Below are 13587 nucleotides of genomic sequence, written 5' to 3'. Positions count from 1 at the left end.
AAAAAAAAAAAAAAATCATGGTTAACAGAGAGAAGATTGAAGCTTTCAAATACTTCATTTTGCTTGAATTTACAGCCAACACTCATGAAAGCAGCAGTCAAGAAATTAAGTGATGTATTACATTAGGCAAATCTGCTGTAAAAGACCTCTTTAAAATGTTAAAGAGCAATGATGTCACTTTGAGGACTATAGTACACCTGACCCAAGTCATGGCATTTTCAATTGTCTCACATGCATGTGAAAGTTAAACAATGAATAAGGAAGACAATAGAATAATTGATGCATTTAAATTCTAGTGCTGTTGAAGAATATTTGAAAGTACCATGGGCTGTCAGAAGAACAAACAAATCTGTCTTGCAAAAAGTACAGCCAGCATGCTTCTTAGAAGTCAGGATGGCAAGGCTTCATCTCTCATTCTTTGTTGTCAGGAGGGACCAGTCCATGGTGAAAGACATCATGGGTGGTAAAGTGGACAACAAAAGAGGAAGACCTGCAATGGTATGGATTGCCACAGTGGCAGCAACAATGGGCTCACGCATAACAATTGTGAGGATGGCACGGGAGGGGTGGTATTTTGTTTTGTTTGCATAGAGTCAGAACTGAGTTGAGGACCCCTGACAACAATAATGTCTCAAAGTATGCAAGATGAAGTTTCATCATCATTGCGTCCAAGGAGTATTCTGACTGAAATTTATCCAAGACAGGTTTGTTGGGTCTTCTGGGTTTCTTGTACAGTCAATATTCTTCACCAGCACCATAATTCTAATGCATCAATGCATCTGTCTTTCTTTTTCATTCTCCAGCTTTCACATGCATTTAAGGTCGTTGAAAATGCCATGGCTTCGATCAAGTGCACCTTAGTCATCAAAGCGACATCTTTGATTTTTAAGATTTTGAAGTATTTTGTCCAATGCAATACATCATTTGATTTCTTGACTGTTGCTTCCGTAGTTATGGAATGCTGATACCAGTAAAATTAAATCCTTGACAACATCAAGGTTTTTTCTATTTCTTATGATGCTTTTGTGTAATTGTGAAGATTTTTGTTCTTGTTATGTTGAGATATAATCTATCTCCCTATAAGACTTGAGCCTATTTAATCTCAATGAAATGAATGCAATTGGGAGGGAACATTTAATATGTTACTATTTTAATATGTTAGTGAGAACAGGTAAGTGATAGTGGAAAAGCAGGAGGAGATGATAACCGAACCTGTAGGTGATGGATCAATTTTAGGAGGACTGACATTCTGGTAATGCTGTAGGGTAAGAAATGTATTGTTAACCTCAAGTCAGCAGTGCAAACCCACCAGGGACTCTGGGATAAAGATTTGCAGCCTTGAAAACCCTATAGAGGCTTATTATAAGTCAGAATTGATTCGACAGTTGTGGGTTGTTGGGTTAACACCTCCTTTACTGAAACAGGTTGAATAGGGAGCTGAACTAACTTCCTAAGGAGTAGGTCCAGTCATTTTATTTTGTCCTATCATCTTTCTTTGGGTGATCTAATCTTTTTTTAAAAGTGTGTTGTGGGGATGGGGGGTACATAGAGGGATTTGTACTCTCAAAGAAGCAGTGAGAAACAAGGAGAATACCAACTCCTTGCTTTGGTTACTGGCAGATGTGAGGTGTGAGTGAGGCAACAGTTACCACTTGAGTGGAATGTGAGAAAAGACCACTTGCCAGGTTTTGTTTAAGGAAAGGTGGCACTCAGAAAAGTGGAAAGTGCAGGAGAATTTGTGGTTCCTTACTGCACAGTGGGAGGTTTGAGTGGATTGTGATGACTGGAAAAAAAGAATGTTGATATTGTTAAGAAGATAATTTTAACATTAGATCATGCAAATTCAGAGTTTAGCTGAAAGGTGGGGATAAATGGTTATTACGGATTATAAAGTGAAAGGGTCCTTTGATCAAGGATTTTGGCTTAAAAAAAAAGATAGAATTCAAATACTATTTTGCTTTCATAGTCCTGTATAAGTTAGCTTCTTTCTATATGTTATCCTGTATAAATTAGCTTCTTTCTATATGTTATCCTGTATAAGTTAGCTTCTTTCTATATGTTATCCTGTATAAGTTAGCTTCTTTCTATATGTTATCATTTCTGTTTTGTTCCTAAAAATGAACTCAAGACAGATTGTCTTCTGTACATAATCCATCTTAAAATTCCTTTTTCTAAGCCATTTTACATGCATTCTCATCTTACTTCTAACTATATAAATACAACTCCTTATATCAAACCCTGTTTACATCTACTCCTCAACTTCCTCTTTCTTTCATAACAGTTTTCTCATTGGAAAATAACTAATGGTTGTTATAAAACCATTTGGAAAATATAGGAAATTATGTAATTAAAATAAACCAGCCCATAATTCCATAACAGAGATATATCATGCTGTATATACTTTGGGGTGTGCAGTTGCTCTGTAGGACACTCACTGGACTGCTAACCACAGGGTTGGCGGTTCATGCCCACCAGCTGCTCCATGGGAGAAAGATGAGGCTTTCTGCTCCCAAATAGATTCATAGCCTTGGAAACCCTATGTAGGGTTGCTATGAGCTGGAACCAACTCCCTGGCACTTAACAACATTATTAATATATTACTTTTAGCACTAATACTTCATATATTAAGATTGTAATTATTTTTCTACCACACTGAATATTCATGTGACACTGTAGGATTAACACTGGACTGTGATCCACATGATCGGCAGTTCAAACTCACCAGTTGCTCCTCAGAAACCTTACACAGGGTTGCTATGAGTCAGCAGAATTTAAATGACTGAATAATATTGTATAGTATGGTGGTAGTGGTATGACTTGGAGTTGGTTCTGACTCACAGTGACCCTGCACAGGGTATCTGAAGCTGTCAATCTTTACGGGAACAGAAAGCCTCATCTTTCTCCCACGGAACAGCTGGTGGTTTTGAACAACTGACCTTGAGGTTACCAGCCCAATTCCTAACCACTATGCTACCAGAGCTCCTTTCTATGGTATTGTTGTTGTTGTTAAGTACCGTCGAGTCGGTTCCGACCCACAGCGACCCTGTATAGGGTTTCCTAGGAGCCGCTGGTGAGTTTGAACCACCGACCTTGCAGCTTAAGAGACTGCAATCTGATGCATTAACCCACAGCGCCACACCAGGACTCCTTCTATGGTATAGATATATCAAATTTATTTATCCATTCTCCTTAAACTAGTTAATTTAGATGGTTTTTCCCCCCTAATATAAATAAAGCATAATTAGCCTTTGCAAAAGCTCTTATCTATACAGTAAGTAATAATTAGGAGCAAAAATCTGTTAAGTTGAATTATGAATTCAAAGGATATGAATGTTAAGGCTCTGGATATATAGAAAGGCTATAATAAATTACCCTCTATAAGCAGCATTTTGCAATATGTAAGATATTACTTAATTATCAACATAAGTTATTGGTATTTTCTATTTCAATTTTTCATTGGAGCTTTAATCTGTACTTAGTTGATTATTAATTGAGTTGAATTATTTTTTGATACTTGTTAATCCCTGGGTTTTTTTTCTTTGTATTGCTTAGTAATGATTTTACTCATAAAAATGCTTTCTTTTATTTAATGTGAAAGTTGTTTAGTATTTTTATTCTAATAATCTTGTTCCTTATATGTTAATTGTTTTGCCTGTTGGTGTATTTGTTGTTATTTTCACTTCAACTATAATTTTTCCAAGGAAATATTTTGTGACTAGAATAACCTTTACTGATCTCTCCAGTCTCAGAAGTTTTGCAGCATTTGTAGTCGTACTGCACAATCCTAGTCTTTCAGTCTCTATTGTCTTGTGTTGTTGATTAATAGTGTCTTTCACATGAATATTTTATGTCCAGAAATAGTATCTTATGAATATAACCAAAAGAATATATTTATCATTATGTGTATATTTGTAATTGATATTGCATTATTTGACTTCTACTTAGCTTCTGAGATTATCTCTAAGCATATGCCTATCAAAATATACAACAAATTAGCTCATTATATGATAATTACAATAATGTACTAGAGAAATGTGTATGTGTATAAAACACTTAGGGAATAGATTATTTTATTGATATCTCTATATTTCTAGTGAAGTATTTGCAAAAAGATCCTTTGAGCATACTAGAATTATTTTATAGGTTTGAACATTGTATACTAACCATGCATTCTCCTTTGAACACGTTACTCAAATCAGAGTTAAGTGAAAGGTGGTGTAAACCATGTGATAAATGATGAATGTTATGTCAGGCCATCCTACTTTTCTGAGTGTAATGTCTTTGGGAGGATTTATAGTTCCCTGTCTTCATGCTGGAGTTACTTCAGCTTTTTGTGATGCATTCCAACTAATCTGGAGGTTAAGACATTCCTTGATCATGGAAGATCTGATTGCTACTCAGCCCTGGAATTCTTTATACAATTCCAGAACATGCGCTAGAAACGGACTTAGAAAATCCAATAAACTTGCAAATCTTGGCAGTCGTCCAAGCTAAATTTATAGACTGGAAAAAATATGGGCTTTCCATTGTTCTCTTTTTCACCTTTCTGGGGTTTCTTTTTTGTGTATGTGAGTGTGTGAGTAGAAATTTATCATTTTGCTGACATTGGAATGGAAATAACCAATGAGGGGATCCAGCTAAAGAATTTTCACTGTGGATCTTCTCTGGTCTCTCTGAACTTTGACCCAAACCTGCACCAAGAGTGAATTTCTTCTCCCTCTGTAGGATGTTGATGTCATAAAAGTAAAAGGTTATTCTTGAAAATGAATCGTGCTAGTGCAACAGCTGACCTGCATGTTTGCCAGCTAGGTACAACTCCCCAATCCCTGTTCTTTCCTTGGCTCTGTGGGAGCCTTCTTTTTGAGATAGGATCTGAGAAAATATCACCATATATATTGTTTCTGTTCATTCTATGAAATGCTAATGATGGCAGGAAAACAAGCTCAGCAGCCTCTAATGGGCTTCAGTCTATTTTGTGTATACCTGCTGTTCTGTAGTACAAGAAGATCCAAGCACTCCCTCCATATCTGATCATTGAAACCTATCTTGTTTTTACAGAATGGATTTGCTGTTGTGAGGCCCCCAGGCCATCACGCTGAAGAATCCACAGCCATGTAAGTACCAGGGACTGTTGCCCATCTCCAAGCGCCATGGTTCCTGGCGGTCACCTGCCCTGTGCATGTCTCTGAAGCCTCTAATTGTTTGCAGATGGACTGAAAAGTCTTGCGAGGTACTCCCAGAAGCAGATTTATGGCTTCAGAGATCATATAGCATTTAAAAAAAATGCTCTGAACATTATTTATAATGGTTTTCCTGGCTGATTTGCTTTCTTATTTCTCTGTTCTTCTCTATTTCGCAGGGGGTTCTGCTTTTTTAATTCAGTTGCAATTACCGCCAAATACTTGAGAGACCAACTAAATATAAGCAAGATATTGATTGTAGATCTGGTATGTATTCCTGGCCAGAGCTGCATTTTCAGTGACTCTAGATAAAAGGAGTAAATCTGTATTTCTGTCAGGCTGTCTTGCTTTTAGCACATGCAAACAACTGAAGGGTGCGTTTCCTTTGAATGTGGAAACTCATTAAAATCAGGATTGCAGTTCTGAAACCATAAACATTCACGTTTCACTTTCATGGTGTTAACTGCAACTTAATGAGAAGAAGGCGCAGATCAGGGCAACTTTTATGATCCTTAAATGAATTGATACTTCCACAGTTAAAATAACCCAACAGAACCTGAATTTACTTTTCCCTACAGAATATGGACTTTAAATTGTCAGATGTGCTGGAAAGAATGCTGTTGCTTTGGTTACCAAATTGACCACTTCCCCTGGTTAGCAATCATGTTGCTTGTTGTGCAACAGTGATGTTATTAAAACAAGTCGGCATGTCATTTTTTTTCTGAAAAGATCTCAGATCCTGGATGCCAGTTTGAGATGACTCCCTGCAGGAACCCCAGGCGATTAAAATTCAGCAGCTTTAGATTAGTCTTGCATTTTGACATGATGCACTCTTACAAAATAGAGTTATAATTTGTTTAACAAATGGTTTGTTTAAATGCAGATGACACTTGGCATGTTGTCTATAGTATATTCATGAATAATGAGCTGGAGGCCTGCCCCACACAAAATGGACCAACCCAGGAAAGGGCGAAGGAGAGCTGAATGGTGATTTATGAGCCTGGTTTTCGGTTTGCCTCCAGTTCACGAGGAGGTGTAATAGGTTGTCTGACAAAGCATAGACAGGAAATGAACCCTGGCATCCAAACCGAACCTGCTACATCTGCACTTAATTAATTTTTGCAGGTGATAAAAGATTTAAAGGCAAAATATTCTAAAGGGTTTCTTTTTTTTTGAAGTGCACAGCTTAATTGTCTAAATCTTGTTCATATCTGCACTCATAATTAAATCTTACTGTGAAGTTATGGCTTTACCATCCAGCCCTCTGATTCCTTTAAGCAGACACACCATCGGTTAAGTGCACAAATAGAGCCATCTGAAGAAATATTTTGTTAAGTTAAAATTATGATAAAAGGAATGAAAACACAGATAACCATTTCTAGTGCTCAGTTGTCATGGGTGTGATTCACACCCTGTGTCATAGTTTTCCTGTAAGCAGTTGGGGTGGATGATATTGAAGCCCTCTTTTCCATGTCTGTTTTCCAAACATGCTTAAGTTTCACGAGCAGGTCATAGTTCACTATTAAAGAAAAGTGTTGAAGGCCTAGATGTACTACAGGAGCAAGGTCTTAAAATTTAACAAAAATGAAGACATCAGTACTCATTTTCCCATATACAGACAAAATGACTTAAATAATTTATCATTACTATTTTGAATGATTAATAAGATACTGACTTATTTTAAAAATATGATTTGACTAACTTTCTTAGCATGTTCCTAGTACTATAAGTTCTGCGTTAGAAAGATAAGCCAAAAACTTGAAAAAGGAATGGCACATGAAGAAAAGGATTATAGGAAAAATTTTCATAAGTTTCTAATTTTTTCAAAATTGTGTGGGATTGGTAAGCAGTGTTTATCCTATCCTTAGGAATCCTTTAGTATTTATTCTTTTGTAACTATCAGTTTATGGTTCTAGGAAGATAATCAATAACAATTCAGAGACCCTTTGAAAGCATATTTGCCATCTCCAAAGGGAAAAGTAATGCATTGTACATTAGACTTGAAAGCTGAAGTTGCCTAATTTGTGGTATATGGACACTTTGTACCTCAAAGATCGTGTGTGTGTGTGTGTGTGTGTGTGTGTAAAGTTTTGTTTTTGTATATTGACATAAGGAATAATAGACTGTTGGAGATAATTTGATACGATTTATAAATTAAGTTACGTGGTAGCTCCGAGGAGGTTCTTGCAAGCTTACTGGGCTTTGATTATGAATTTATTCCATTAGCCAATCATAAAGGATACTTATTTCCCAGCAGACTGTAGCAGACGATAAGTTTTAGTTTCAAATTCACTAAATATATGAAGTTCTATCCAAAAGGTTGCCTCTGAGATCACCACCAGCTCACATATACTTACTTAAAAAGTCTTCCAAATTCTGCAGCTGCAGCGCTACTTTGAGGAAATTCCCCTGTTTCTTCCAGCTGCTGAGAAGGAAGTTTTACAGTGCCACGTGGCGCTGAGATATCCGTTCTCCCTGGCTGACAGATCTATTCTGTAAGTTAGCAAAAGAGAAGAAGGTGAGGTTCTCCAGTGGCTACAGAAATTTATTCCTGCATATCCCCGCTGTCCTTATTGTTAGCTAGTGGGTGTGAGCTAGCGCTACAGATCCTTGGGCTGACAGAAATCAAATCTACTCCATTGTCCAGCAGCTAATTTTATTATGTTTGTATGCTTAGTAAATAGAGAGAAGTCCTAGAGTGATGCTGTAGGATACACACACACAGCTTGAACTGCAAGGTGTTTGGTTCAAACTCACCAGTTGCTCTTCAGAAACCCTGTACAAGGTTGCTATGAGTTGGAAATGACACTTAACAACAACAAAGTAAATAGAGAAGGTCCCTGGGTAGTACAAACCATGTGTGCTGGACTCTGAAGAGTTGGTAGTTCAAATCCATCTAGCAGTACCAACGAAGAATGGACTGGCAATCTACTTTTGTGAAAATTGTGCCAAGAAAACCCTCCTCTGGATCTCAGTGCTAGTCTGTAACAAATTGGGGTCACCATGAGTATTGGCTTCAAGGCAACAGATTTTCAGTTAGTTAAGTAGGGAGACATAGTGGTAATTCACCTCCGATTTGGGGCAGCAGCCAGTGGGCAGAAGTTGAGTATTTTCAGCAGGAATGAATCTATTAGCTGTACAGAACTCATTCATAGTCTAGTTTTTCTTCTGGGGAGATTCCAAAGACATTCAAATTGGTGAGGAGAGGTAGCAGGCACAACTTAATTCTCAAATGGTCAAAGACTAGCCATTGTCTTCAGGATATTTCCTTGTCCTAGGAAGAGGACTCACTTGCATGATTTGGATAACTTTTATGGGTCATGATTTTATATTTGAAAACACTACCTTTAAGGCTTTTCATAGAAAAGAAAAATCACCTACAATATTCTTAAATTTTTGACAATTCCATTTTTTTTTCTTTTGGTTAGGTATATTTAGAGCTTTGCCACAAATTTCTTTGCCAAATATTTATGAGTTATGACCTTAACCAGCAGAGTGTATGACTTATCCAAAGTAATCTCAATATAATAATGAAGAGTATGGTGGTTTCAAATCTTTGTATGTAGTCTATTCTTTTTTTTTTTTTAAGGTTTTTATTATGGATTGAGTGAAAGTTTATAGGGCAGATCATCAGTTTTACATTTCACAAATCATACACCTTGTTTCATTACAATGATTGTGATCCTCTCCATGTACCATCAGTTAACAGTATTTATCTCTATTCACTTTAGCTTTTTTTAAAACAAACAAACAAACAAAAAACACTCAGGCATATATAATGATTTACACCTCCAAAGGCCACCTTCTGCAAGTCTGCCTCCTGGCCACCAGTTCTTACTCCCTCACTTCCCATGAATCTAGAGTCCTCAGCTGCTTCCCTTCTCCATGGCTCCATCTCTGCCTCCATCTCTGGCATCACTGCTTCTGGATAAGGTCCCACATTCTGCTTGTGCTCTTCTCCCTTGATGGTCCTAGGGTCCTCTGTTTCTGGACTGTAAGATTAACTACTCCTCTGTTTTGTTATAAAACTTCTACCTTTACAATTGTGACAGTCGCAATTAGTCATGATAACAATTATTCACTATTGAATCATACGAATCTTACCCCCATCTTTTTTCACCAGACCCATCTAGACAAGATGAAAACTATTCAGTGGGGACTCTATCTTCCCCCTCATATTCTTAAATTAAACTCCCTCTTGAAACCTTGCAAGCCAGTCACTTCGTGCCTTTATCACCCCTCATTTTAGGTAGCCAGTGTCTAAGTTGTCCCTATCTACCCTGTGTACAGAGGAGATAGCATTGATACTTGATATGAAGATTCCTTCCCTCTCTGTTGGTATTTAGAGTTACTACTGCCATGAGTATAGGTAGGTTCATCAAATTGTAGTAGTTTACCCTTGTGTCCTTTATATATATATATATTACTACTACTAGTAAAAACTTGTAGTAGTTTACCCTTGTGTCCTTGTGCCCTTCCTCTTCTCTCTCTCATCTCCAGGCCAATGGGAGTCAATGGTCTGTGGTTGAACTCAGCCCATTTCTTCATTGCTGCCTTTCCCCCTCTTCCACTCACCAGTAGACCAATGTGGTTGCCAGCAAGTTTACATGGCTGTTCATATGTTCCCTTTGAGTTTCAGTCTTAGAGGGGAGTTTGTCCTGAAGGAACTTGATTGCTTGCCTTGATGGCTTCCTGACAAACAGCTTTCTTATTCTTGTCGTAGCCAGTCGTGCTGACCTTTTTGTTTTGGGTTTTTCCTAATGATCTTCCTTTGAAGATGTGTCTTCTGTTGCTCTAGCTGTTCCAGGATGCTCTGCTTGTCCTTGCTAGTGGGAATTTCCCACCTCATAAGGTTCTGGATGGGACTCAGGATTCCACCTAAGGTCCTATACTCTACAAAGGTTTTGTAAAAGGCTTATTTCACTGGGCAAGTTCTAGAACCCCTTTTAGGTATTCCAGTCAGTTATAGGCTGAAGACAGGCTTACAACTTTTCCATAATCATGTTTCCTGACATTCCTTTCTATCCCACTCAAGTGTCTCTTTTACAATATTAGGCAAGGTAAACCAATATTCATAAGACAATCAAGCATTTTAGTATTATTTTCCCTCTTCAAACTATACCTAGATCCCTGTATCAAAGAGCCCTGTTATTCCAAGGTTCAGTATGCATCACTATGTACCTCTGTCCCACTTAGGCCATGCAAACCTGTGTCAGTGTTCACTTATCTATCTTTTACTTCCACCTTCTCCCCTTCTTGTATTGCCCTCCCCAACACCCAAACTAAACTCCCCACCCCAACCCCACTGTTGTGGTTACCTTATATTTTATTAACTCTTCCCTCTATCTAAGACGGTCTATTTTATCCTGTAGTCTACCTGACCTTCTCACCACCAGGATTTCTGTTCCTCTGTGTTTACCTTCTTTCACATTGTAATTATTTTGATCATAGACTGACCTCCAAGTTCTTCTGTTCTTATCATTTTATTCTGTTCTTGACTCTTCCATTAGTCAGTTGAGTTCAGGGTGATGTTGCCACATATGTCGTTCTCTGGTTGTTGTCTGTTCTTGTTGAGTCTCAGTCCACAGAACTTCCTTTAGGATGTTTTTCTTAGCAGGATTGGCTTTGGCAAAATCCCTTTGCTTCTGTTTATCCTGGAATGATTTGATTACACCATTCTATTTGATTGACAGCTTTTCTGGGTAGAGGATTCTAGATTGGCAGTTTTCTTTCTTTCAGGGATTTATATATGTCTCTCCATTGCCTTCTGGCCTGCATGGTTTCTCTTGAGAGATCCAAGCTTAATCTGATTTGCTTGTCTTTGTATGTTATACTTCTCTTTTCCCTAGCTGCTTTCAGGATTCTGTCCTTATCTTTGATTTTAGAGAGCTTGATTATTATATGTCTTGGTGATTGTCTTTTAGGGGCTATACTTCCTGGGGTTCATTGAGCTTCTTGAATACTTATCTTTTCGCTTTTCAAATGTTAGGGAAATTTTCATCCAGAATCTCTTTAACTATCTCCTCTGTGGACTTGTGCGCTTCTTCCTGTTCTGGAATGCCAATAATTCTTAAGTTATTCCTCTTCATGTTGTTCAATATGAACCTTAGGCCTTTTTCAGATTTTTTTAAAAATCATTTTTAGTGTTTGCTCATCTAGCTTACTAGTTCTGGCTTCTATCTCTTCAGTTCTATTCCTTTGCCCTTTCAGTGCATTGTCCATTTCTGATATTCTTTTATTAATCATTTGGACCTCTTTCTGTAGGTTTTGAATTGTTTCCAATGCTGTATCTATTTTATTTGATTGTTCCTGTATTACTTTCCTGACTTCTTCCTTATTTTTCTCAACTTCATTGTATAGTATTTTCATACATTTTATAATCATTTTTCTGAATTCCTTCTCAGGCATTTTCAAAGCCTCCCTGTCTTCCAATATGGAGTATAAGTCTAGTTCCATCTCATTTGCCTCAGTCACTTTATCTTATTTCTGGACATGTGCTGATATGGTCATCTGTTTCTGTTTTTTGGGCATATTCAGGAGTTATTTGTGGCCTTAATACATAGATGGATGTGTAGTTTGGTGTTTTTTATGCTTTCTGATTGACTCCAGGTAGATGTGGTCAGAATATGGGCTTCTCTTTTCAATCTACTTCCTGAGAAATTTCAAGATGCCACTGTTGGTCATTGTGACATAGTTCAGGATTTAATTTTTGGCCTATTTCCTTTAAGTCTGCCTGTCCTGCTCCACAGTCCCCATTCAGACCTTTTTCCTAGCGATAAACAGTTCAGGGCTGGCTGTGGCCGGTTTCCACTGCCATTTGATTTTAAGTGAAAACTGTCATTTTAAATTTCGAGATCTGTGTGCATGTGTAGTAGAACCCTCTTGGGGGTGGGGGTGGGGTGTTTACTCACTCAGGCACCCCCTCTAGTCACCAGAATGGAGGTGCGCAGACAGCAAGAGACCAATGAACTGATACAAAAAAAAAAAGAATGTGCATACCTTTATCTCCATGGTTCTGTCAGGCTTCTGTGGCTGCTCTGATCCTTCCCCTGCTTGGTCTTTCCCAAGAGAGAGGGTCCTGAAGCAGCGGATCATCTTGAATTAGAAAGCAATGGATTTCTTGCTTTTTCTACAAATTCCCCTAGCTGTAAGCCTTCCAACCTTCTAAATATTCCTTTATATGTGGTTTAGAGTTCTGGCACTATCCTTTAAGCCTGTTTCATCCAGTATTCTGTGTTGGTGCTAACGGAGCTCCTCACTGCACTGCTACTCGAGCCACCATCTTGTTTGTTCTCTATAATCTATTCTTGTAGTATTATTTTAACCAGTAAAATAATGAGATAATTCTTCAGTATTTTCTGGCATATCTTAGATACAGGTTTTATTTGGGGATTTTAGTGTTTCAGTTTATTTAATTTCTATAGTAATTCCTCACAAGCTTTTTCTTATGTTGTTGTTGTTGTTGTGAAGTGCTGTCAAGTCAGTTCCGAGTGACCCTGTATAGGGTTTCCAAGGAGCAGCTGGTGAGCTTTAATTGCCAATTGTGCAGTTCAAATGGCTTTGCAGTCTGGTGCATTAACCCATAGCGCCACACCTAGTCTAGTATAATTTCCATGGATGCTAGCTAGTGTTTTATTGCTAAGGAGAAGCCATATTCAGAACATACCAGAACAAAAAGTATGTAGTATGGATATTTTATGGCAAAGGAAGGTGAAATAAAAATTTCTCAAGGTTGTTGTCCAAAATAAAAATCAAACTAGGACTTGCCTTTATCTCTAAGTATTTTATGAATGTAAGTACAAGACCAAGGATCCACACATTAGACTGGATTTATGGATTTTAATATACCTGTCAGTTTGAAATCTTATTATATTATGAACAAGAGTATATTTCTTATTCAGAAATGTATTCACTAATGATTTTATGTATAACAAAATATAGGTTATTCACTTTTAAGAGTAGTCCATTTTACTTTTGCTCAGCAGTAAAATGCTGTTGAGTTAATTCCCACTCACATCGACTCTATAGGCCAGAGTAGACCTGCCACATGGATTTTCCAAGGCTATAATCTCTATGGAGAGCAGACTGCCACATCTTTCTCCCAAGGAGCAGTCGGTGGGCATTTAACCACTGTGCCACCAGAGCTGCTTCTCAGAAGATATTAGGAAGTATATTAATTTATGTTCTTAACACTTGAGGTCTTTTAGTGAAAGCATTTAAAAAATTGCCTTACTTTTCTTTTTTCATAGCTTACCTAGGTTTTTCCATGTCTCATGTCAATTCTTACATGCATCGTTTTCATAAAACAACAAGAAAGGACTATGAAGTTTTGAATAAACAATCATTATCATATTTAAATGTCTAGTTTTTGTTTGTGTGTGTGTGTGTGCTTTTTTTTTTTTTTTTC

The 13587-nt window shown here is 37.5% G+C and overlaps 1 protein-coding gene across 2 annotated transcripts in view; it reads left to right on the top strand.

Annotated features, from left to right (window-relative positions):
• The window catches only part of HDAC9 (histone deacetylase 9), a 717483-nt gene that overhangs the window by 451614 nt on the left and 252282 nt on the right, over positions 1-13587 (top strand). For both annotated transcript variants that reach the window (XM_006832232.1, XM_006832231.1), the window contains 2 exons: positions 5059-5114; positions 5360-5447. In XM_006832232.1, coding sequence (XP_006832295.1) covers positions 5059-5114; positions 5360-5447 — 144 coding nt within the window. The remainder of the gene's footprint in view (positions 1-5058; positions 5115-5359; positions 5448-13587) is intronic.

The sequence above is a fragment of the Chrysochloris asiatica genome, unplaced genomic scaffold, assembly GCF_000296735.1.
Source record: "Chrysochloris asiatica unplaced genomic scaffold, ChrAsi1.0 scaffold00006, whole genome shotgun sequence".
Lineage (NCBI taxonomy): Eukaryota > Metazoa > Chordata > Mammalia > Afrosoricida > Chrysochloridae > Chrysochloris > Chrysochloris asiatica.
The sequence above is the reverse complement of the archived record's forward strand: the minus strand, read 5'-3'. Positions and strand labels throughout refer to the sequence as shown.